This window comes from Pezoporus flaviventris, unplaced genomic scaffold, assembly GCF_033815535.1.
Source record: "Pezoporus flaviventris isolate CSIRO_AGI_PZ_B2104156 unplaced genomic scaffold, CSIRO_AGI_Pfla_v1 ptg000158l, whole genome shotgun sequence".
Taxonomy (NCBI): domain Eukaryota; kingdom Metazoa; phylum Chordata; class Aves; order Psittaciformes; family Psittacidae; genus Pezoporus; species Pezoporus flaviventris.
This window is the reverse complement of record NW_026892706.1, coordinates 112,622-136,729: the sequence shown is the minus strand read 5'-3', so window position 1 is coordinate 136,729 and position 24,108 is coordinate 112,622. Positions and strand designations below refer to the sequence as shown.

Genomic DNA, 24,108 nt, shown 5'->3' with positions numbered 1-24,108 from the left:
AGCGCATCCGAGCGGGAAGGCTGGAGGTGCCATGGGGGAGCTGGGGAGCCTCAGGACTGGATGAGGAGCGGTGGGAATTGAGCATCGTGTGCTTCAGCCTGAGCCCTGGTGTTTCTGCAGCAGGATGGGAGCTGGATGTGGCAGCGGGAGCCTGGCTGGGCCCATCCGGTGTGGCCGTGGAACCAGCAAACGTGCCCAAGGGTGGTGTGGGGCTGGGGACCACGGTGGCTCTGAAAGGAAGAGGTGGCAGGGGCAGGAGGTGGCAGTGGGACCTGATCCTGCCCCTCAGCCTCCTCTCTGTGAGCCAGCCCTCTGCAGGGGAAGGCAGCACCTAAAGGTCCTCTAGCACCCATTGCCGCCGTGCGATGCATCAGCTGGTGGCACTGCCCCATGTGCTTCCCCGAGTTCAGCAACGTGATGCAGAATCCCATCATGCCAATTATGCGGATCACATCTATTCCTGTTACTCAGAAGGATCCCCGGAGAGCTCCTGAGCGAGCTGTGGTTCAGCATTACTCACTCCTGGAAGCAGGGGCTGGGGCAATGAGCAGTGAGAGGGGCTCTGTGCTGCTCAGCAGCGTGGAGGAACCACTGAGCCCGGCGTGTTTTGGGGCTCCTCCATGTCCTCTCCCGCCCCAGCGCTGCTGAGCAGGGGTTGGGGTTTGCTCTTTGCTTTGAAGCCCGGATTCCTCCCTTCCTTTCTCCCTGGTCCCTAAGGAAGGCAGCAGAGCCGGGACCTCTCCTGCTCTCCCGCAGCCAGCTCCAGCCTCGCAGCACCTCCTGCAGCGTCCTCCATGCACTCGGTGCCTCCGCTCCCTCCATCTTCCCCGTCCCCAGCGCAGCTCTCGGCATCCGCAGCTCTTTGTTCTCCCACCCACTCCCGTTTCCTCCGTCACTCCGGCTCCTCCCTGCGCTCACCCTCCCCGGGAGCCCTCCAGGAGAGCCCCTGCTGCTCCAGGCTGGATTCCGCCCGGATCCCGGCTCTCCTGGCCTCGGTAACCCTGCCCGAGCGCACCGGCTCTGCTGTGTCCCATCACCCGGGGTCTGCAGGGGACACGGAGCAGGTCCCTGTGCCCCCAGTCACGAGATGGGAGCCCGGGCTGCCTGGTCCATGCTATGGGAATGCTGCCGCTTTGCCAGCTTTATTTTACCCACAGAGGTAGGCTCCGGCTTTGACCTGGGCAGTGGGAGCATCCCAGACACCAACCAACAGAACACCACCTTCTGTATCCTGCTCCTTCAGAGGATGCAGGAGTTGGTGGTCCTGGGGTCCGTCCCCCAGCCCATGCTCCCATCACCACTTGTTCTATTGCTGTTAATGACCCCAGTTGTGAGACCTGATCCCAGTCCTAGTGCCCTGCCCAGGCTCTGTGTGGCCCACACAGAAAGGCCAGGATGCAGAACCGCTTCCCAATGCTCCCTCACCATAAGCAGGACCATGTGCTCCGATGCAGGACACAACACAGGCACAGAGCTGCTGTGCCACATCAGTGGGCAAAACAATTCCAGGCCTACAAACACCTGGAAACAGCGCCTTGTGCTGCTGGGAGTCTCGTTCAGCTGGGATTAGGGAAAACCTGCCCGGGGTTACCCCACCGGGCCTCAGTTTCCTGCTTTGTGAATTCATCCTGACCCGCTTTGCAAGTGCAGTGAGTCCTGCTCAGCAGAGTGAGGCAGAGGCTGGAAGTCACTGTCACCGTGTCCCAGCCCCTGTGCTGGATTCCAGCCCTGCAGCTCCCCCAGCACAATAAGAGCCTGGATTGTTCATCCCGCGCTAATCCCCAGTAAATGGCTTTACTTGATTTCCTGTTTGTGCTCGGTGCGGGGGGTTAAGGGGCTGGGAGCTGCTGGCACACGCAGGGAAGCTCCACTTCAGCACAACTTTTAAGTCCTGACCCTACAGAACAGGAGGTGTAAGCTCGTGCGTGGCTCGAGGCAGCACATGGAGCAGTAACCCCATGTCACACACTCGAGGGACGTGGTGCCCGTGTGATGGAGGGACCAGCTCTCAGCAGTGTGAACCGCGATGGGTACCCGGGAGTGACACCTGCGCTACCAAGGGAAGAGTGAAGCCGTGTTTGGGTGAGTGGCTCCGGGACCTGAGGGTTGGTGTTGCTATGGGGGTTTTGCTGCCCCAGCTCCCACAGAGGTTAATGGGGTGCTCCAAGGAAAAGGCAGGGTCAGAGCTGAGCAGGGTGGTGAGGAAGAGATGCCCTGCACTTGCTGCTGGGTTGGTTTTGCTCCAACCTGTCAGGCTGATCCCCCCCCAGACACCAAAACCATCACATTAAGATGTGATTAAATCACAGCTGAGAAACAAGCAACCCCCGGCGCAGGCTGGAGAGGGCTCTGCTGCGGCTGCGATGGGGAAACCATCTGCCCCAGCCAGAGAGCGCGGAAATGTCCTGGTAATCTCATTAACGAGTTGACACTTGCAGGTAGGACCAGCCCTGAGCAGCGCGGGGTCATGGGAGGTGCTGGGTTTATCCTTCCCTTTCCGTATGCTCTGAGACGGAGGTGAGGAGAAGGAAGGGGCTGTTTGTCCTCCCGTGTTGGACAAGCAGGTGAGTTACAGATGGAGGCGGCTTCTTCAGCCCGGCCCCCACAAAGAGCCCCTGCTCCCTGCTCTGCCACCATCCACCTTCCCTCGAGGTGCCAAGGACCGAGCAGCGACCGCCCGGAGCCGGTCCCGGGGCCAGCTCAGCCACCGGTGCCACGCAGGGGGTGGCAGGAGCGGGAGCTCTGCCTCCGTTTCCTCCTCTCTGTGCCGGTGACGCTCCTCTCCGCACGCACTGGTGACACATCACATTCAAAGGCGCGGGGTACCGGCACCACCTCTCTCCTGTGTCACGGGAGGCTTTCCCTGACGACGAGGCAGCTCCCATTGACCCCACGCAGTGCTTTCCCCTCCCTGGGCAGCAATGCCGCCCGGCAGCCACCTCCCTGCCAAGGCCTTTCAGTGAGCCAAACCCCTGCATCCCGGGTCCCTCCTCGTGCTGCTGCCCTTGGCCGTGGCTGCGCTGGGCTGCGTGACCGGGCCGTGATGAAGGCTCCCCAGCCGCAGTTTCCTCCGCACACCTGCAGCCGCGCGGCTGTTGCATAAGTTGGTGTTGCCACAGCAACTTCGCTCCACCCGGGGCTGGAGGTGGCCGGCGCCGCGGGTGCGGTGCTGCCGTCGCTGCGGGGATGGGGCCGGGGCCGGGGCCGCTGTGAGCTTACCCCAGCCCGGTTACAGCTCCGGCACGGCGGGTCCCACACTGCACCCACCGCCTTTGGCTCCTCCGCAGTGGAAGGGCGCTGCCTTTGCAACGGGAGCGGGAGGAGCGCCCGGCGGTGCCGCGGGGATTCAGGCGACCCGCGAGGGCTCTGCTCCATGGTTACCCTGGGCACGCTCCAGCTGCTGCGAGCCCCAGGGAGTGAATCACCCTGACAATAGGGAGCTGCAGCCAAGGGGGAAAAGAGCAACCAAAGCCAAGGCTGCGGCACGAGGCGAGGGCAGGTTTTTCCTGCCCCGGATTCTCAGGGTGCTCCGGGCGCTGCGGGGCCGCAGCTCTGCCTTGGGCTGCGCCATGGGGCACGGGCAGCACAGCCGGGGGTGCAGGGAGGGCATGGGATGGGGAATGGGGTAAAGGATGCGGTATACGATAGGGAATGGGGTGGGGAAGGGAGAAAGGGATGAGGTGTTGAATGGGCACAGCGGGGACAGCGCAGGAAGCATGGACCAGCGCAGGTAGCTGTTGTTCCCTGTCACAAATGGCAGCTCCAGGTGGCTGTTCTGTGTCACAGATCGAGGGACTGTGACATGGGAGAAGCCAGGAGCAGCGATAATCTGTGAAATGTGCCTCTGAACGTGAGGATAAATCACCGGCTGCTTCCAACCAAAGGGGAGCAGGCGGGTAGGAGGGAGAAAGCTTCTCAGTGCTCACATTTCCTGGGGGATAAGGAGAAGCAGAGGCTGGGAAGAAAGTGGAGCAGCTGCCTGAGAGCAGGCCTGGATGTGCGAGATTCTCTGAGGGTCGTCCCCAAAGGCCTCTTTTATTATGAGAAATTACAAATCCTTTTATCTTCCTCACCAGAGGAACAGCTTGTTGGAGTCGCTGGGCTGTCACTCTGCAATTAGATGCAAGAACCCCCCACATCCCTGACGTCGCGAAGAACTTACATAACGTAACTAAAAATAAGGGTGATGGAGATGTGCATGGAGGCATTCTCCTGATCTGGAATCCATCGCCGACACTGGAAAACCAGTGAGGACCTGCTGTCTGGTCAAGGGAGCAGTGTACTGCCAGCACTGGCTGCTTGGGATGGAGCGGGATGGAGAGGGAAAGGGGCACTGTGAGGACCTTGTATTGGTACAGGCAGCTGGGCATCCCTCCTGGGAACGTCTCCTGTGGTGGCCTCATTCCCAGGTCCCCCCGAGGTGATGACCCACTGCTGCTTCTCTTTTCCAGCCCCCTGGAAAGGGTTAAGCAGCAAAAAGAGAAAAACCCTTCTCAGGGGTTGCAAATTCTTTCCTGTCCTTTGGAGTGTGAAATCTGAGGGGATAGAAACCAAAATGGGACCCAAATGTGGCCAGAGCGAGCGGTTGCCTTTGGTGCACCCCCTGCTCCTTGCCGGGGCTGGGATGGAGAGTGGGAGGCGGGAAGCGGAATAGAGGCAGGAGGTTTGGGACCAAGGTATCGACTGTTCTCAGAACTGATGGAGGAGATGATGGGGAAAAGCACACTCAGCTGCTTAACTGTTTCACCGCTCCTCGTGGCAGAGAGGAGGGAGAGGAAGGCTTGGCCCAAGGGCCAGGATAAGGCAGCCAGTGGTGGCTTGTGCCAGGTGCGGTGGGTTGTGAGGCAGTGGGGTGCGGGATGCTGGCTCCAGGGCATGTCCTCACTCCTTGTGTCCTGGGACTTGTGCAAAAGCTGCTGCCGGCCCCAGGAATGGGGAGGATGAGGACAGGGATCTCCAGCTTCACCATCCCGCGGCCAGGAGGGCTCCGAGGGCTTCCCAGGGGAATGCCGGTGCTGCAGGTGGCAAGGTGTGAGCCTGGGTCTCGGAGCTGGCCAGGCAGTGGGGCAGTGTGGGGACAGTGTGGGGACAGCGAGGGGCAGGCGGACAGGAGCTGCCTGTCCTCCTGCCCATGCTGGTCTCTCCAGGGCCACAGGCAAGCACCACATGTGCTGCACCGGGCTGCCATGCACCATGGTGCTGGTTCATCCCACCTCTGCTCTCCCGGCCTTCCTGGTCAGTGTCCTCTGCCTTTCCCCTTATAAAACCAACACCCTGCATCTGCCGGATGCTCTTTCCCATCCCGTAGCTGAGGATGGAGCACAGCAGCAGCTGGTGGGGTATGGTGAGGCTGTGCTGGGTGGTAGCTGAGGGACGTGGGGTATGGCAGGAGATACAGGACAGGTAAAGCAGAGGTGCAGTGGGGAATACTGGGGCCATAGGGTGGGGTACAGCAGGGCTGTGGGATGGAATATGTGGCATGGGATGGGGAATGGGGTGTGTGAAGGGGAATGAGGTATAAAGGGGGCATGGGATGGGGAATGGGGTGTGTGATGGGGAATGGGGTATAAAGGGGGCATGGGATGGGGAATGGGGTGTGTGAAGGGGAATGAGGTATAAAGGGGGCATGGGATGGGGAATGGGGTGTGTGAAGGGGAATGAGGTATAAAGGGGGCATGGGACAGGGAATGGGGTGCGGGATGGGGTACAAGATAGGAAATTGTGTATAAGGAGGACATGGAACGGGAAATGGGTGAGAGGATGGGATTTGGGATGTGGAACGGGGTATAGAGAAGGCATGGGATGGGGAATGGGATGGGGACTACAGTGTAGGGAGCGATAGGAATAGGGAGATGGGGAATGGGACAGAGAGAGCAAATGGGACGGGGAGCGGGGTGCGGGATGGGGCGCATCAGGAGGGCCAGAGGAGCTCGCCCATCCCGGTGCCCCCCCTCCCGCCCCTCACCGCGGAGCCCGGCCCGGCTCGGGGTGGCTCCTCCCGGCGGGGCGGGGCGGTGGCGGCCGCCGGGAGCTGATAAAAGGCGTCGCTGCCGGCTCTCGGTGCCGCTCCCGCTCCGCCGCTCGCTGCGCTCCTCCGCCGCCGCCGCCCATGGTGCTGCCCGGCCCGCCCGGCATGTCCCGCTCCGAGGAGGTTCACCGCCTCACCGAGAATGTCTACAAGGTGAGCCCGGCCCCGCCGCGCCGCCCTCGGGGATCGCGCTTGTTCCCCTCGCATCCTTCCCGTCCCCCGCCGGGAGGAGCCGCCGTCGGGGTGGGAGCGGCTGCGGGGGAGGCCCCGGGACGAGGGGACCCCGCGGGGGGGGGACCGGCGTTATCCCAGTTAATTCATCCCACCGGCGCCCCAAACCCCCCTGACCAGGGCAGCCGGGCGCAGCCCGGAGCGGTCGGAGCCTTTCCCGTGTCCCGGCCGTAGCTGGAGTTTGGGAAATCTCGGCTTTTCTCTTCCTGCTTTGCCCCCAGTGTCATTAAAACACAAAATATGTGCTTTAATTTTCCCTGTGAGGGAAGTGGTTTCTGCTCCGCTGGCTCCTGTGACCGGGGCTAATAAAACCTTTCTAGCCTAACGTGTAATGCAGGATGTCATTTGTTAAACTGGAAAGCTTGCATGATTTCCTGCGTTTTAAGTGCTGGGATGGAGTTACCTAGGAGCATTAAGCAGGAAAAAAGCATCATATAGAGGAATTTAGTACAAGCAATACCAAGGTAGTAAAGTTCTGAAGTCTTGGTTTGGGGATCATGTGGCAGAGCAGCCACAGGCAGAGCTAATGGCACCCAAAATCTTGGGTGCTCTGGCTGTAGAGTGGGTCTGAATGGAGCCTTGTGGCTGCGAGGACACAGGGCGAGAGCTGCTGGAGCTCATCCCTGCCTGAGCGATGGTCGGTCTGGGGACAGTTGCTGGGAACGGTTTCAGCTGGTGACTCAGTGTTTGAGGTGTGTTGTCCTCGAAGAACTGTGCTAATAACAGGTTTGTGGAGCAGGTCACAATTTCCCTGGGTGCAGCCCTGTGAGCAGCGTGCGGGGCGGTTTGTGCCATCACAAGGACAGTGTTTAAATGAAGCTCATTTCCCACAGGAGCTGAGGCTGAAGGGTGAATGGTGGCCAGGCTTTGCTCTTGCCTCTGACCGTCAGATTCCTTCACCGTGTGAGCAGCAGGCCAAGGGATGGGGCAGAGCAGCCATGGCCAGAGCAAGCGGCAGTGTTGGCTGGTCTGACCGCAGAGCAGAGGGTGCACGGGGCCTCATGGCTCCAGGAGTCAAAGATGGACACAGAGGAGTCCAAAGGTCCCTGTCAGCCTCTGAACACTTTAATTTCTCAGTATTTTAATGGGAGCAGTCAGGGTGCAGGGAGTGAGGATGTGCTGGAGGCCCATGTGGTTTAACCCAACATCTGCTCTGGGAGCTGGAGGTCCTGACTGTTTCCTGCAGGGGACGAGGAGCCTTTTCTCCTTGTCTCCAAGTAACAATGCTTTTCTTGGCCTCTGGAGATGTGTGGCAGGGGGTGCGTGCAGAAGCCCAGTGTTTGCCTTGGTTCTTTGAGCACTTCTACAACCTCCGGGAGCCCGGTGTGAGGGCTGGAGGCTCAGTGACTCTCTGGAGCTCCATTAAGCTTTGGGGTCTCCAAAACCACCCTCAGTGCTTTACATCCCCATTGCCCAAGGACTTTTGGGTTTGTCCCGTGTTTTTCTGGCCTGACCACCGCTGTGGTCAGGAGGCAACAGCCCCGAGGAAGGGGTGGTTTGGCCACAGCCACCAGACCCAAGCCACAGGGTGAGCGGCTGCCCCACGCTTTGCTTCCCACCACCGCTGTGGTCCTGCCAGGGCTCCAGGGGGCTGAGCCCTTCCGTGCGAGGTCTGGAGCAGGAGGAGGCAGCCCCATGCCAGGCACCCGTTCCTGCACGGGCTTGCCCAGGGCGTTCTGCTCAGGAAGCCCATTGTAATGGCTTTCCAGCACCAGCGCTCGCCCTCGGAGTGACGGTGCTAATGAGCTGGTGGAGGAGCTGTCAGCCTCCCCCTCGCCGATGCTGCCACTACACGCAGCTGCCCACACATGTGTAGTGATTGCAGAGGGAGACGGAGGCTGCTGGCACCTTCTGCCAACGTAATCCCACCCTCCCTGCCGCTGATTCACTCCCGGGGACCCGGTTGTAGTGGTTCTGCTGTGGGCGCTGGGCGGACGGGCAGCAATGCGGCCAAGCCGGGCTGCTCCCATCTCTGCTCATCCCTTGCACAGGATGCTGTGTGTGCCGGCAAGTCTTCCTTCCCCTGAAGACAAATCCATCTCACTTACGACAGATTAGATTATTGCCGTTTCCATGCTCACCTCTGTTTCATTCTGAAGCCGTTCCTTCCTGTGGAAGATGGTTTTGCAATGGTGTGTGAATAGCTCTGCCTTTGACGAGGTGTTTGCTTAAAACCACCCCAAACTCGAGGCCTAATTGTCTTGCACAAATGCAGGCAGCATTCCTGATACGGTCATTTGCTGCACATCAGCTGTAATAAATGTTATTGCCCACATAACAGCCTCTTGCTTTGTTATCTCCAGTCCAGAGGGAAAGGGGAGACATTCTTGCTTAAGTGAATCAGAAGGAAAATTGTGGGGTTTGGTGCGTTGGCAGCGGAGGGACCTGCTGTGAGAGGAGGAAGGAGCTGGCCCCTGGAGCCAGCCCTGAATTCAGTGCGCTTTGGGGGTGACGGGGGGCTGCTCCATCCCTCTGGGTGTTTCAGTTTGGGAGAGTGGTTTCTGACCTCTGCGGAGGTGCTGCATCTACAGGTTGTTGAAACCTGGAGGTTGAGGAGTGGTTTAAAGCTGAAGGTACCCGGATCACTTCCCGTGCTCCTGGCTCCTGCCGATGAGCGATGCTGCTCGTGGTGCTTCACCTTTGGTGCTCTGTTGAGCCTGCTCGTGGCTAAGGTTTCACTCCTGTGCTGCTCATGTTGCACGGTGTAGGCCAGCCCTGCACCCTCAGACACAACAGCTCATAGAAACTGAATGCATTTCGATGGGGACCTGGGGGGTTTTCCCCAACCCCCTTGCTCCTGAGCTCCCTTGCGGTAAGGATTGTGCTGGACCCTGGTTGTGCTGCCTGGCTTTGGGGCAGGACCTTGGGAGAGCCCTTGCTGGGGGACGTGGCTCAGCCATTCCTGTTGGCTTGGGTTGAGCTTTGGGAGTGCTCGGTGAGGGAGGGATGCGGCAGGGCAGCCGTCAGCAGCTCGGTGGGGTTATGGAACGCTGCTGTTATGTGTTATGGTACCCGGGAATGTCGGCTGGATGGGGATGTTCCCGGCGGCAGAGCTGGGGCGTGTGTGTGCTGTGAGCAATTGAGACCAGCACCCAACGAGGCTCCTCTCCCTCCCAGCAGAAACTTGGCTCTTAAAGCTGCGTTCTAAGAGCAGAGGGCAGGAGGAGCGGATGGAGGCAGCGCTGGGCTGGGTTTGCCCATTAAATATTAATACAGAAATAATGAAGGTGTTCCCAGAGCAGGGCTGGCCCGTTTAGAAACCAACCTTCGTTAGGGCTGAGCTGCTGCGGCGGCGTGGCTGTGGGGTAGTGCGGAGTCCCACAGTGCTGCCCTTCTGATGGCACTTGTCGTGGTCACATAACGTCCTGCTGTCACCCATGGGTGCCAGGCTGAGCCCAGGCCACCCCTGCCACTGTGCAGCACCGGTCCTGCAAGGAGCCACCGAACCTTGCTGCTGCACAGGGGCATCAAAACTGGCATTGGGAGAACACTGAAGCTGGGTTTTAGCTGAGAGTCCATCACTTGTGTTCACTGAGTGTCTGGGACATCCCCAGTGGGACTGGGATGGCTGGAAGAGGAGCCCAACGCACGGCCCACGCTGTGGTGTTAAGTGGGGATGTTCATCCCTTGGGCAAATCCAGGAGCCTCCTCACCTCAATCCCTGCTTGTCCCTCCCTTTGCCGTGTTCCCGTGTGGAGCAGAGGCTGGACATGAGGCCTGGCTGTAATCAGGGCAGCGTGCACATTGCTGGCAGCCATGGTGCAGAGCCCCAGCACCCAGCAGACCACAGCCTCTGCCCCAGCAGAGCAGAGGGGAGCCTGGTGTTGGGTTTGCTCCGTATTGGGTTTTATGAGCTCCCTGGGAGGCTGCAGGGATGCACCTGGGGAGAGCCTGCTCTTAAATACTTCTGAAAGCCCTTAAGGAGGTGTCTGTCCTTCCTTTGGGTCTTTCCTACGCAGCAGAAACCTGACACAACCTGAACCAGCTCCGGTCCCAGCTTGTTCTCGGGGTGGCTTAAACTTTTACCCATGGGCTGCCCATTGCAGCCTCAGAGCGGCCGCTAGATCCTTGCTGTAGCCTGGAGTGTGCTCAGAGGGGAGAGGCGGGGACCTTGTTTTCTGTTCCTTCTCTCCCCTAATTCAACAGGACCTTGTGCTTTGCATTAGTTTCATTTTTGGCAGCTGACTAAAGCCGTGCCAGGCCCGGGGAGCTGAGTGCCGTTACCCGGGGAGCTGAGTGCACTGGAACAAAGGAAAAGCTCTTTCAACCTTTAGCTGCCAGGGTTGGGGTTTTTTTTTGCCTCTGTTTTTCTAAGCTCTGCCCGGGCAGCGCGTGGAAGGCAAACAACTCGTGGGTGGTGCCGATGGAGCGGGATCGGAGTGGGGACGAGGTTTGCTGCCGGTACCCGCGTTCTGCTGCACATCAGCTTTGCTGCGGTGTCCTGCAAACCTGGCCTCACCTCCCTGGCTTATGGGGAGCTGTGCTGCACCCCCCTGCCACCACTGCCCTGCCCATGGGGCATCCGTGGCCGTGCGACGGCAGCGTGGCAGGAGCAGCCATGGCGCTTTGCTGTGGGTGAAGCGATGCTTGTGAAGCGTGTTCCGGACACGAAGATGGTTGGTTTTCACTAGTTCTCCTTAGCAGCTGGTGGCTTTTCAGCCTCCCCCCTGGAGGGCATGTGGAGGTGCGTCAGGTCTGGAGTCACCTTCCCTTCCCACCCTGGGAGTGCGAAGAAGGCTTGAAAAGCTCTATTTTTGTCTCTGCAGTGAAGAGCCCTTTGCAGTGCCCTCGTCCTGCAGCGCTGGCTGTGTTGGAGGCCCCAGACAATGTCTTCAAAACGTTCGCTTTCAGCAAACTTCCTCTTCAGGTTTAGGCCGTGGTGTTTGGGCAGCAGTGAGTCACCTCCCCCTGCCTCAGCCCAGCTGCAGGACCCCTTCTGGGGCCTTTTTCTCTTTATTTGTTGCTTTAAGGCAGGTTGGATGGGGCTTGGAGCAGCCTGCTCTAGTGGAACGTGTCCCTGCCCACACCGTTCCGATCCTGTGATTAAAAGGGCTGTTGGTGGTTGGGGGGAGCAGGGTCCTGCCCTGAGCGGTGCTGGCAGCTGCTGCAGCCAAGTGGTGCTTTGGTTCCCTCCAGTTTGAGGAGGATGCTCTGAGTTTGGAAGGGTTTTTCCCTGACTCCATTCCAGTGATGCTCCTCGGGGCTCCTGCTCTGCGGACGAAGCTTCGGCTGCAGCTCCTACCCCATCATTTATTCACTAAGCTTCATGCTTCGGGGAGATGTGTTTATATCAGCACTGCTGCAGAAATGACTTGATATCTACATGTGTACATACAGATACATAAACACTTACTGCACTTAACCCAGCAAACTGCTTAAGAATCACTTCCCCACAGAAATCCTGCCAATATTCCTTCCGCATAAGCGTTACCCAGCCTCCCAGTGCTGAGGCTCAGCTCGAGCGTGGTGCAGGCTGGAGCCATGGCTCTGCTGGTGGAGGGGATGCATCCGTGTCCTGTCCCTGCCGTGGGTACCACGGACATGTCCACGTCCACGTCCCCATCCCCACCATGGGCACTGGGGATGCGTCCATGTCCCCACCACGGGCAGCGATCCCATCCCTCCCGCCGCTCTGCGGTATAACACAGGCAGACTTTTGACCGGGGTTAAAGCTGACCTGGGAAGGATGGAGCAATCCTCATCAGTGTTAATTAACTCCTGTGCAATTGGCCTCTACAGTGAGGGCAGGCAGCTCGCTACGTGGCTTCTTGCTACAGGTTCATTTTCTCCTCCTGAGCTGAGCGTGTTCACTGAGCGGCTCTGTGCTGCCCCAAAGCAGCTTCCACATGCGCCGTGTTGCTTGACCTGCAGTCCCAATTAGCAGCGAAGCTTCTCATTAGCCTCATGCTTTCCTGTCACATCCCTGCAACCATCTTTGGCCCTGTGCAGGGCTGCGTATGGTGCTGTGGGATGGCCCTAAAACCCCAAGGGCTGCGGGATGGTGGCTTGCAGCCCAGAGGATTGAAAGCATTTCTCCTGCTAACAAACCCCGGTGATGCTCCCCAGCTCGGCGCTGGTCCCTGAGCTGTGCTCTACACACGTTCCTGCTCGTAGAAACGAGAAAATGGCTGGTTTGAGGCGGGGAAGGCGCTGCCTGAGCCTTGCACACATGCACCCACGGCAGGAAAATTAAACTGTCACAGCCTCCGAAGGCCAGGCAGCAGGAACTCGGGATAAAAATGCCTCAGGCAGAAAATGAGCTTTATAGTGTTTGGCCGGCTTCAGAAGAAGTGACAGATGCTTAATCAGCTTATTTGCTGTAAGTGTCTGTCTCTCGTCTTCCCTCCCCTTCCCGAGATGGGATGCTGCCAGCAGCGTGGCGTGGGGGGGTGCCAAGGCCTTGCTTCCCAAGGGGAGTGCTGGTGCATCCCTGCTTGGGTGTGTGGGGAGATTTAGGCATCAAACTGTTGCCTGGTGGTACCCTGGGCAAGGGGCCGTCCCCGCGGTGGGGCAGGGAGCGGGGCTGCTCCGCTGCAGCCAGGCTTGGTCCAGGGGTTGGGTTCTCAGCAATAGAATGGAGATTTTTGTTGTCTGTCCCAGAGCCCGCCTGGGAACCGGTGTCTGCTTTGAGAGATGCTATCGGTGCCGGGGATTGAATGGCTCTGGCCGGGGAGGGTCCGGAGCTGCCCTGCCAAGCGCACAAAGAGCCGTTCTTCTTCGTGAGCCGATTATTCCTTCCCCCTCGTGTTTCCATAAGGACCTTAAAGCGAGGGAGGAGAAGCTGTCAGACTGCTGCTGGTGTGCACCAACACCCTCCTTTATGCCTTTATCTGCAGGTGGAAAGTGACACCAAGGGCTTTGGGACCGAGGTGTAATTCCTTGCATGTGGCTTCAGCCGTGGCTGGCACCAGCTCGGTGGGGATGGTGGTGGCTTTGTTCCCAGTTCAGCTCCTTGGTGGTTATTTCAGCCCCTTCTGCTTGTCCACAATACACCAAGCTGCTGCTGCTCCCCAAGGCCATTCCAGGAGCAGGACATCACCATTCATCATCTGCAGAACTCGGGTCGATGGCATGGTTGGTCTGAGTGCTGGTACTTGCTGCCTCAACCAGCCACTGACCAGATGTGGCAAATATAACCATAACAATAACCATACTTTGCTGGTTTGGGGCACTCATTTGTCTCTTACAGTGAAGCACCTGCAAAAGGCGTCTTGTGCTGAGGCACTGCAGAGCCACCACCCTTCAAAACACAGCCTTGGACTTCCTCCATCGAGCTGTGGGATGAAGGGAGGATACTTGGGGCATCTTCCCTGACTGCTGCATCCTGACAGTGCCAATGACACTTCTGGAGCTGCGGTAGGGGGAAGAGCATTGTGGAGTGTTTGCCCTTGGTGAGAGGTGAAGATGCCTCCAGTCACCCTCGCAAAGGGCATGGCTCGAAGCAGCAGCACGGGTCACTGTGTTCAGCTGATGTCCTGGCTGTGCTCAGCAGCTCTTACCATCGTGTTTGCTTTAGCTTCAGGCCACTTCTGCCCTGCCCTGAATCCACGCTTCTGATTTACCCTGAATGAGAAGAAAATTTGCCCTTCCAGCCTCTAGGTCCATTGCTTTTGTGCATTATTTTGTACAACATCAGGTTGGCTGAGGCCCTGAGCAAGCTGCTCTAGTGCACGCTGTCCCTGCCCATAGCAGGGGTTGGAACTGAATGAGCTTGAAGGTCCCTTCCAACCCAAACCAGTCGGGATTATTTGCAGGACATGGGTGTATGAAGGCTTCTTGGTGTGAACCAGCATCCTCTTGCCGACATCGATAACCTTGGGTTGAGTTGAGTTGCTGCAAGGGCTCTGGGGGGGTTTCCTGCTGGGTTTGCATTTCTGAGCACGGAGGTCGGTGTGGCAGCCCCAGGGCAGCTGCTCTGACTGCCTCCCGGTCGTCTCCATAACCCCTCACAGTGTTCTTCTTTTTCCTTTAGACGATTATGGAGCAGTTCAATCCCAGCCTCAGGAATTTCATTTCTATGGGGAAGACCTATGAAAAAGCCTTAGCAAGTAAGTGAAACTGTGCTGCTGCTGTGTTTATTGCTGGAATGCTGGGGGCTGCGAGGCTGGAAGGGAGGAAAGCTGCAAAACTCCCTTGGGATGTTCTTTGTTCTCAGCAGGAGGGAGAGGAGGAAGCTGGGGAGATGGTTCTTGGTCCTCAATACAAAGCTCACATTGTTAGGATGTGCAGGACATGAATGTGCTGTGGTGCCACGGATGTGGAAGGGGTTCAAGTGATAAAATGTTGAGTGATGACTGGGTAACAAATACATCTCCAACCAGATTATCTTTAAATGTTATTTTAAATACTTGGAATTAAGATTTTAAGTTCTGTTTAAAGATGTGTTATTGGAATGTTCAAATTGCCCAGGCAAATGCATTGGAAAAGAAGGGAGAAAAGCCTAAGAGTATTGGTGGCATCTCTTGATTAGGAATACAGGGTCCTATTGGGAGTCACTGCGGAGGTGTAAATTGAAATGCTCAGGAGTAAAATACAAATTGAAGAAAACCAAAATTGGACTCGTTTGCCTTAAAATGACTTGGTATAGTGCCTGGGCCCTCCTCAGCTTGGTTTTAGGGAGGTTTAAAGCAGGTTTTGTTTGACGCAGGGGGCAGCTGCTTGCTTTTGGGGATGCTCTGCTCATCCCGGAGCTGCACTGCTCTTGTATCCTGGATTTTAGTTTTAATTGGCTCAGTGCAAACGCCCCTTAGGGAAGAGGCTGTCATCATCTGGAGCCAGTGGAAAGAAATATTTTGATGTCTCATGTTTGCAATGCGAGCTTTGGGAAGGATCGGTGCCTTCCTGCCCTGCGCCTGGAGCAGGTTTCGATTCCCACAAGTCAAATGAGGTTCCTGGGTGTTACGGTCAGAATCGTCTTCAGAAGCAGCCCTCCTGCTGGTCCCAGGTTCCAGGCACTCCCCTGCACGCTGCTTTCTTGCCAGTTCCCAGCAATGGTTTTAATTAGGTTTTAATGGATCAACTGGCTGTAACGTGGGAAGTGCCCGTCCACCCCGGTCCAGTGCTCAGGGGCTGTGGACTCTGATCCCCAGGGATGGGGCACTTCATGCACCCTTGCAGCAGCAGCAGCAGCATTGCCCAGCTCTGTTAGTGATGCTGACGAAGCAGGTCTGGTTTGGGTGTGCTCCTGCCTGCTGGGTCTGCAGCCAGGGGCTGAAGGGGGGGAAGTTGCGCTCGGGACCATGGTTTCTGTGTGTCCTTCTGAAATGTTGCACTGATAATGCAGCTTTTAATGAGCCGGGTGGTGGGGTCCATCTACAGAGAGCTGTGTTATCCCAGCCGAGCTCGGGCAGGCTGTAGCTGCAGCACGTTGTGGGTAACCAGAGCAATCCCTTGTTTGCTGCTCCCCTCACATCCTCGCTGGGAGTGCGCTTTGAAGCTCAAGATCTTCCTGTAATTTCTGAAGATGTCTTTGGTCATCCATTATTTTGGATCTCCGAGCTTGTGGGGGCATCTGAAGGAAGCGTCTTAATGGGTAAATCACACTGGAAGAGGCTTCAGCACCTCATTTGACGGCATTGAGCTCAAGCTGTACAGCATGTTCTGGTGATTACAGGAAACCCCCTGCTTATCTGATTAAAGTGGAGAGTGGAGCTGGAATGTCAACAAACAAGCCTGAACTATAATGAAAAGTCTGTGATATTCAATTATTCCACAGTGATTTTTTTCTGAGCAGCATTCAGCAGGCTGATGGTTACACTGGAATGAAAACCACCTAGAGCCTGCACCTACCTTCCCCCCCCAAATAGCCCTGTAAACTTGCTGCTCCAGCTTTCTTCTTTCTCCCCTCATTTCTCTTGTGATGTAGTCCCTCCCTGTGGGGTTAAGCCCTTTGAAGTAATGTCTGTTTTAGTGTCTAGCATCTATTTGGTGTCACAGAAGCTGTAATAGCCATTAAGGAGAATATAACCTGCATTTTTTTGGTGCTTTTAGGTATGACATATGCAGCAAAAGGATACTTTGATGCTCTGGTTAAGATGGGAGAGTTGGCCAGTGAAAGCCAAGGATCTAAAGAGCTGGGTAAGTCACCAATTTTCTGCTAAACGGAGCCACAACCCGGAGCAGGCTCCGAGCACAGGGATGGAACCAGATTTTTTGCTGTTGAAGGGGATAGCGAGCTCAGTGCGGAGCTGATCGTGCCTCATGTGAATGGTAAAAGCGTCTCTGTATTTAATGTAGCTTAAAACAAAAAAAGCCTGCTATTCTTAGTGCAGGATTTTGGGGCACTGTCAGCTTGTGGTGTTTGCAAAGAGGAAGCGTTTGCAGAGAGTGGCTTTGCTGGCGTTTGTCTTGCTTTGCAAGGGGGAGGAAAGTGCCAGCTCCTGCTGTGGGGCTGAGGCAGCCCCTTCCCCCCTGGGGGTGACAGAGGGGACGGGGCAGGTCGGTGTCCTGGGGAGTGTTCCTCCTGGTCTTTGCCCAGTCGATCCCAGTTGCGACAGGCACCACGAGCTGCAATGCTCGGTGCCTCCTTTCCCTTTCCTCCCTTTCCTCCTCTGCTTAGTCCTTTGGGAGATGCTTTTCCAGTCTTCCCATTGCTCAGACGTGTCTCCTGTGTTCTCCCCCTCGCTGCTGTTCTGCTGTGTAGACGTGGATCGAGGTGGCTCCTCTCCCAGCTCCTCCCAGGGATGCTGCAGTGTTTTCTAAGGCTCTGTGGGGCCGAGATGGGTTTTGGTCTCGTTGCCTTTGCAGTCCCAGGTCAGCTCCTCCTCCCAGTCCCTCCTGCAGGTCTGGCTCCCTTGGTTGCTGTCCTAGGAGGTGGCAAACTGCTCGTGGTGAGCTCTCTGAGGCAGTCACTTAACAGCAGAGGTGGAACTGAAATGACTCTGATGGAGCAGTCCGTGAGCAGCCCCTTGCAGGAGCCAGGGTTCGGTTCCCCTGTGCTGTGCTCAGCGTCAGGCACTGCTTACCCCAGCCACAGCTCGCTGCCTGCGCCTGGGTTGTGATAGGGAAGCAGTAAGTGTCTATGGAAACCGATTCTAGCGCTTGGATTAGAGCTGCCTATGGCAATCTGCTTCTGTTTAATAAATAAAACAAGAGCCTTGTGTGCAATGCAGGCAGAGACCGAGATTGTAAGGGCTGTGCAGACCTTACTATGGGCTTCTCATCCACCCCTTTGGGGTGGAAAGGGGCAGCAGCTCTGTCCTTCTGGAAGTGAAAGCTTGGAAAACCTTGTCAGAGGTGGCTCAGCCAGGGAGGAGCATGGAGACCCCAAACCTGCCTCCCCTGCAGAGCAGCTCCAGGCTTTGCTCTCACTTCAAACCTGGCTTTGGTGCGTTCTGGTGGTGCTGGTTCTTCACCTGAGGATGGTGGTTTGGCAGCAGCCATCCTTAGTGCCCCCCGTCAGTCTCCGGAGGTGCATTTGTTGTGTGGCTTGGGTATTCTGGGGTTGCTTTCAGTGTTTCCACCCCTGTGTGAGCACATCCAAAGGGGGATCCTGGCAGCTCCGGCTCAGCTCAGAGCCGTGCTGAGCGGCTGCTCCCCGCTTTGTTGACCCTGCTGGTATTTACTGTGGCAGCTGCTCCGTGCAGAAGAAAGTGGAGATAAAATTCCTGGCTGTGGTTTCGTGGAGCTGATAACCAGGGACCAGCCCCCTCCCGTGCTGGGTAAACAGGGGCTGAGAAACGGCTGAGGTCAGAGCTTTGCTCCCAAAGGTACGGCTCTTCCTGGGAACACCTTTACCTTATCGGTGCCTGCGCTGGGGTTGCTGATAGCGCCGGAAAGGAGCGCTGAGGTCTGGGTTATTTCATCCCCCGCGAGAGGCAGCAGCAAACGGGGATGCTCTTGGTTGCCATTTGCATTAATGCTGTGCCCTCGCTCTTCTCTCCCTGTGATGGTGGTTTCCTCTGTGACAGGGAAAGCTGCTCCAAGGCTGCAGGCAGGGCTCTGGGATGCTCGGGTTGGGACCACAGATAAGGTCTGTTTCCAGCCTCCATGGAAAAGAATCTGAGATGTTAAGTTTCCCTCCATAACCCTTTTGTGAATGGGGGTGCTTTTCTGATGTCATTTCTGGGGCAGGAGGTGTCAAAAGAGCATTAAAAACGCTGCAGATCGTATGTCAGAAATGGGGTTAAGCAGCCACATCTTTTCCCTCGCTGTGCTGCAGTGATGCTGCCTGTGCTGGGGTGGCCATGGGAGCTCTGCACCCCCTGGGTGACCCAGCACAGCCAAGGACCAGGAGCTCCAGGGGGGGTTGAGGCTTCCCTGTGCTTGGAGAGCTGCTGTGGCTCTCCGGGTGCTCCAGCCCAGCCGTGTTTTCCTGCCATCATCTCTCCAATAGTACTTGTGACTGCAAAGGATTGCTCTCAGGCTGGGTGCTGGAGAACTGCCCGTCCCGGGCTGGGTGCTGCCGTGCCAGCTCTCCAGCACGGCGACCCAGGGTGGCTTGTTCTGCTTCATGCTGGCTTCTTTAAAACCATACTGCTGTGGTGCGTGTGCTGCACGTTTGTCGTGCTGAAAGCGCTGACCCTGGCTCCAGGCTCCGCTCCCTGCTCAGAGCTTCACATTTTGTGAATTCCCCATCAGATTTTCCGTGTGTAGACGGGATAATCCCGGGTGGGCATGGAAAGCCCAGCCATAATAAAGCTCCTGAGCTGTAATCGGCTCTGCGGCTTGAGTTTTGGGTGCAGGCGTCTGGTGGGGTCGTGCCTCTGTCTGAACCCCACTGCCGAGGTTTGGGATGCTCAAGCTCTTGGTTTCTAACTAAAGGGATGCTCTGCTGGGTGTAGCTGCCACTTGTCCACACACAGAAGCTTGCCCTGAGACAGTTTCTCTGTGTAATTCCTGTTCTGCTCTGAGGCTGCTGGCCAGTTTCTGGCACATGGAGGACAGCCCCGCGCTCACAGTTCCTCTTTGAGGGAGGCTCCTTGTGCTGTTCTTGGGTAGCTGCTGCAGTGGCTTTGGGGAGGCTGACGTGAGGAGCATGACCACGGTGTCTGATCAGTGAGGGTTTGCTCCAGTGGTCTGGGAATGATGGTTTGTAGATGCTTCCAAGGAGCTCCGGCCTCCTGGGTGCAACTGCTCGGGTGACTTTGGCCGGTGTCTGGCTCCTGCTCGGGTCCCTTGGCTGCTACCCACGAATGTTGCTCCTTTTGTCCCACTTGCAAACTGGGCCGTGGCAAAGTCACGGGAAGGGGGTTTCTCCTCCAGGGAAGCACGTGCCTGTGAGCGGGGCCGGAGGCACCGGGGTGCTGGGGCTGAGCAGCACCTGCAGGGAGCTCCTTCAGGGCTGGAGGGGGCTTTTGCTCAGCCGCTGGTTTTCTCCGAGGTCCCTGGGTCAGTGAAGGCTGCTCTGACTAAAGCTCAGTGCTGTGAAAGGGCAGGACGTGCCGTAATTAGTCAACCATTGTTGGACTGTAATGAGGCTCTGGTAGATCCTGGCTTTCCTCTCACACATGATTTGCACAATAAAACTGGGGCCAGTGGAACCTTTGTGGTCCTGGAGCTGTTTGTCAGTGAAGGATGCTGGGCTTCAAGGGGTTTTAAACCATCTCCATGCAGCTTTGGAACCACTGATGAGCATCACAGAGGGATGCAGGATAGAGCTGTCTCCACTGGTCATGCTGGGCCCAGAAAGGGGGTCTGTGGCTGGAGCTGGGCACAGAGCCTGGTCCTGTCCATGATGCTGCCGTAGAGCATAGAACGGGCTTGCTGAGGGTGCACAAACACAAGGGAAAAGCCTCTTAAAAGCTGCTGCCTGTCTCAGGAAGGGACTTGCTGTGCTGCTGCCTGTGCTGCCTTCTCACTGCCTCCATATCTGATTACAAGCAGACTGCCATAGCAGTGGGCTTGTTCTCACCAACCTGTGCTTGGGAAAGCAAGGGTGGAGGGTTGTGAAACGAGCATCTGTGAGGAGCATGTTGCCTGGCTGGAGTTCTGACGGGTAGCAGCTGTGGGTAACATTTGGGTTTCAGCTCCAGTGGTGGCACCTTCCAGGGATGCCTACCTGCTGCGTGCCCGGGACAAGCTCCTGCAGGATGCTCCATCCTCTTGGGAGGGAGGAGGGGCCACGTGTGTGTCCCAGGGCTGGTTTCTGCCATCCATTGGCAATGCTGTGAGCTTGGCAGGGTTTAGGAAGGGGCAGAGCTTGTTGTGTGGCCAGCCCTGGGCCCTGGAGGTGTTTGCTTCCCCTCCTGGGACTGCTGGCGTGCAGGTGGATCGGTTCCCATGGGTCTGAGCCCGGTGGCTCCAGGCTGGTGAAGGTGAGCTCTGTGTCCTCCTGTGCCACCAATATAGCATCAGGGACTCGCTGGTCCATACATCCCGATCCGGGTACAGGGGCTGTTCACATCCAGGGGTGGCTGTCGGGAGCCACAGGTCGCCCAGCTCTCTCATCTGTCCCTGCTAAAGGTGTCAGTGGCAACTGCTCAGCCCGAGGGAGCCAATTACTGGGGATGTGTCTCTGAACCTGCCCCGGTCAGGGTGCCTCGGGAAGCCGCCTGCTTCTTCCTTTACCTTGTCTCTCAATAAGGACATCACGAATGTCTCGGGCTTTGCTGGGCTGGAGCAGAGGCTGGGAGCAGAGCACACCACGGTAGTGCTGATGAGTCGCTGAGTATCAGCAGATCGGCACCATCCTCTGGGGCCGTGCTGAGTGAAACCCTTCTGAAGAGGAAGGGAGCGAATCAGCCGCGGGAAGCTGATTGTTTCCCCACACTGGGCTCCTTCCCACTGCACACGCAGGGATCGTCCCCCAGTGCCAGCGCTGGTGCAGGCAGAGCAGCCTTGGGATGAGGTGCTGGGATGGGGAGTGCTGCTCCCCATGGCCGGAGGGCTTGGCCATGGCACGTGCTGTGTCTGTGAGCTGGGGCTGAGGCGCTTTAATGGGTGGGAAGAAGAAAGATTGCAGAAGCGTTCAGGAGCGTGCTTCTGCCTTGAATCTGGCTTGATCAGGTCTGCAGCGCGTGATGTGACGTGTGAGCAGCTGCTGCCTGGCTCTGTGCAGATGGGGAGGCAGCGGTGGGGATGTGCCCGAGCCGTGACCAGGGTGAACGGCTCCACTTGCTGCTGGTGGAAAATGGGAGGTGTGAAACTGGGTGCGCGGGGTGCTGAAAGGGGAACTGGTAACTGCCGGGCTGAGAGCAGAGCTCTGCTGTGCTCGGGGGCAGGTTTCACCCTGAAGCAGTGCTTTATTTACTAAAACATGCACAAGGGTGGTGCTCTTCCCCCTGCCCCCCCCCCATAAAAAACCCAAAGCAATGGGGCTCTCCTGTCCAGCAAAGTCTGGGAGGAGGGCACTGGGTGCCTGTGTCAGAGCGGTGACTGGTGCAGGGTCTTCCTGTGCCCTTCTCCAAGCACCCAGTGCTCTCACTTCTCTGCCTGCCCTGGGAATGTGCTGGCACATCCCTCCCCGGGTTCAAGTGGTTGCTCGGCATCAAAGGATTCAGCTAACAGCATTTAACCAGCCATTGAAAAGCAGATTAATTTTTTTCCCTCTTGAGCTGCAGGAGCTCAAACAATTTGCCCTGTTACCGTCTGTTGGTTTTTCTCATTAAGGAGCTAATACTCCTTTTCTGGAGCTTGGTTACTTCCTTGACAGCACCATCGCCTTTCCTGGCCTCCCTTAAAAATAAAGCCCAGCACAGTGTGAAAGAGTGGAGGAGCTGAGCCCCTGGGCTCCTTGTTTCATGCTCTGTGCTTGGGATCTGAATGTCCAAAGCAAGCGATCTGATGGTGAGCGATGCTGGTGGTGCTGCATCCCTCACCTCGCAGGAGCAAGGAGCAGTGCCGGGGAGGCTGTGGTGCTGTTTTGCTTGTGTAAGCATCACCGGTGCCGGTGGCAGCAGGAGCTGGTGGCTTTGCCAGGGAGTTGGTCCCCTGGCCACCGGTTCCACTGCCCTTGCAGGACAGGCTGGGCTGCTTCAGCCCTGTGCAAGCATCAGCATGTTCCGGCTCAGAGCAGTTTGGCTCCTCTGCTGATGCACTGTTTGGTGTTTCTATTCAAAATAGCTGCTATCTAGATCGAGGGGGGGGGGAAATCTTGAGGCTCTGAGAAGTCAAAGCAAAACCCCGTGAGAGGGGTTCCTGCTGCTCTGCCTTCTGGAGGGGCAGCTGGCTCCTGCGTGGTGCCAATAGCGATGGGAGGGATGTGGAACAACCTGTTTGCCCGTGCCTGGGTGTGGTAGGGAAGGGCCCACAATAGCCCCTACAGTTCTCCCAGGGCGATACTGTGAGTCAGACGTAAATAGCAGCTCCTCCTTCCCTGTGTGTGCTTGGCAGCCTGCGGGAAGCTGTGTGAGCTGGGTAAGGGCAGGTGAAACCTTGGCTCTGGTGTCCACCCTTCCTCATCCTTGCTTTTGCCTCTGGGCTTAGGTGAGACGTTAACCTTGGGTTTCTTGACCTATAGGATGCGCATTTTGGCTGTGAGGCTGGTATGGGGCTCCCACCCCCTGTACAGCGTGCGCTGTGACCCAGGCCCTTGCTCTGTTCTCTGCCCTGCTGCAGTGTGTAATCACTGTGTTTAACTTACAAATACCACTGGTGGGTGATGCAGAGTGCCCATGGTGTGGGTGACTGTGCTGCTGCTGGGGTGTGTGCCGTGGTCCTGGCCCTGCCATCAAGCTCTGCCAGCACCACACGGCACCTGTTGTCACCGTGATGCCACAGAACATCCTCTGAGCTGGGGCTGGATTTAAGCTTCCAGCTCCTGTGGTATCTGTTAGTCACAGTTTAACTTGTGCCCTGCTGCACGCTGGGTTAGTCACAGAGGTTTTGGGGTGAAACCTCAATGTCTAACAACGTCTGTAGCTTCTCTGCAGTGCTGGGGGGTATGGGAGTGTCGGAGGAGCTAAATGCGAATTCACACAGCGCCGCAGCTACGATCTGGGGGACTCGGCTCCCATCCTGCTGCTCCGCATGGGCTCCCGGTGATGGCAGAGCACGGGGAGCCGGGGGCCATCCCTATGGAGCCAGCCTGGAGAGGCTCCGGCGGAAGCTCCTGTGCTCCCAGGCAGGCATCCATCCAGCCGCCTTCCTGCGCCGCGCCGGCTGCAGCGCCGTGCTCACCTTGAGCTGCTCTCGGGGCTGGGCTGGGCCGCACCGCACCGCTGGTGATGGTACAGCCCCCCGGCTGCGGGGGGCACGGCAGCATCCCCTCGCCCGGGCTGGGACGCGGAGCTGGGTGGGGAAAGCTCCGCACCGCTGCTGGCTTTGATGTGGGGCTGAAACGCCCCGTGCTCACCGTGATAAGAGCCACGGGGGTGGTGATGGAGGAGAAAGTCTAAACAAAGATGAGTATCTGTTGAGAGACGCACCACGCACCTCCCTGGCTGCTGGGAGCAGCTTAATTCCCTGGGTGAGGAATGTGGTGGGGGCAGAGCCCTGTTCTGGTGCAGGAGGCTGCCTTTGGGGTAGGTAGATCACGGCTGAGCAGCCTGGTCCCTGCTCCCCGGTGGGTTGAGAGCTCAGAAAGCCCTCAGCCAGCTCTGCGCCGGCTTTCCCAGCTGGGCTTTCCACTCTGGCCCAACGGGAAGCGAAAGGGAGAGGGGGTGGTGTGAGCCTCGGCAATAAGGAGCCAGCCACCCTTGCCTTCATAGACTTGAAACCGGAATCTCAGCCAAGCGCCGGCGTTGCGTCATCGCCTCCTTGCAGTGGGAATTCGTGCACTTCCCATCATTGAGATGTCGCAGCCCGGCCGGAGAGCAGCTTCCTGGCGGTGCTGCCGTGGTGGCCCCTGGCCCGGCCCCCCCCTTGGTGTGTGCAGCTCTTCACCACAGCCTCCGCTTCATCAGCACCTTGTGAGGCGCCTGCAGGAGTCCCAGCAGGGCTGCGGCTGTGTGCTCCTGGTGAGGGAGCGG

The 24,108-nt window shown here is 57.6% G+C and overlaps 2 protein-coding genes across 13 annotated transcripts in view; one reads left to right on the top strand and one right to left on the bottom strand.

Moving 5' to 3' along the window:
* SGSH (N-sulfoglucosamine sulfohydrolase) overlaps positions 1-24,108 on the bottom strand; it is a 294,044-nt gene that overhangs the window by 222,489 nt on the left and 47,447 nt on the right. The gene's annotated exons all lie outside the window — the stretch shown is intronic.
* BAIAP2 (BAR/IMD domain containing adaptor protein 2) overlaps positions 6,019-24,108 on the top strand; it is a 43,038-nt gene continuing 24,948 nt past the window's right edge. For all 12 annotated transcript variants that reach the window (XM_061479899.1, XM_061479898.1, XM_061479902.1 and 9 more), the window contains exons 1-3: positions 6,019-6,181; positions 14,232-14,307; positions 16,250-16,336. In XM_061479899.1, coding sequence (XP_061335883.1) covers positions 6,110-6,181; positions 14,232-14,307; positions 16,250-16,336 — 235 coding nt within the window. In that variant the 5' untranslated portion in view covers positions 6,019-6,109. The remainder of the gene's footprint in view (positions 6,182-14,231; positions 14,308-16,249; positions 16,337-24,108) is intronic.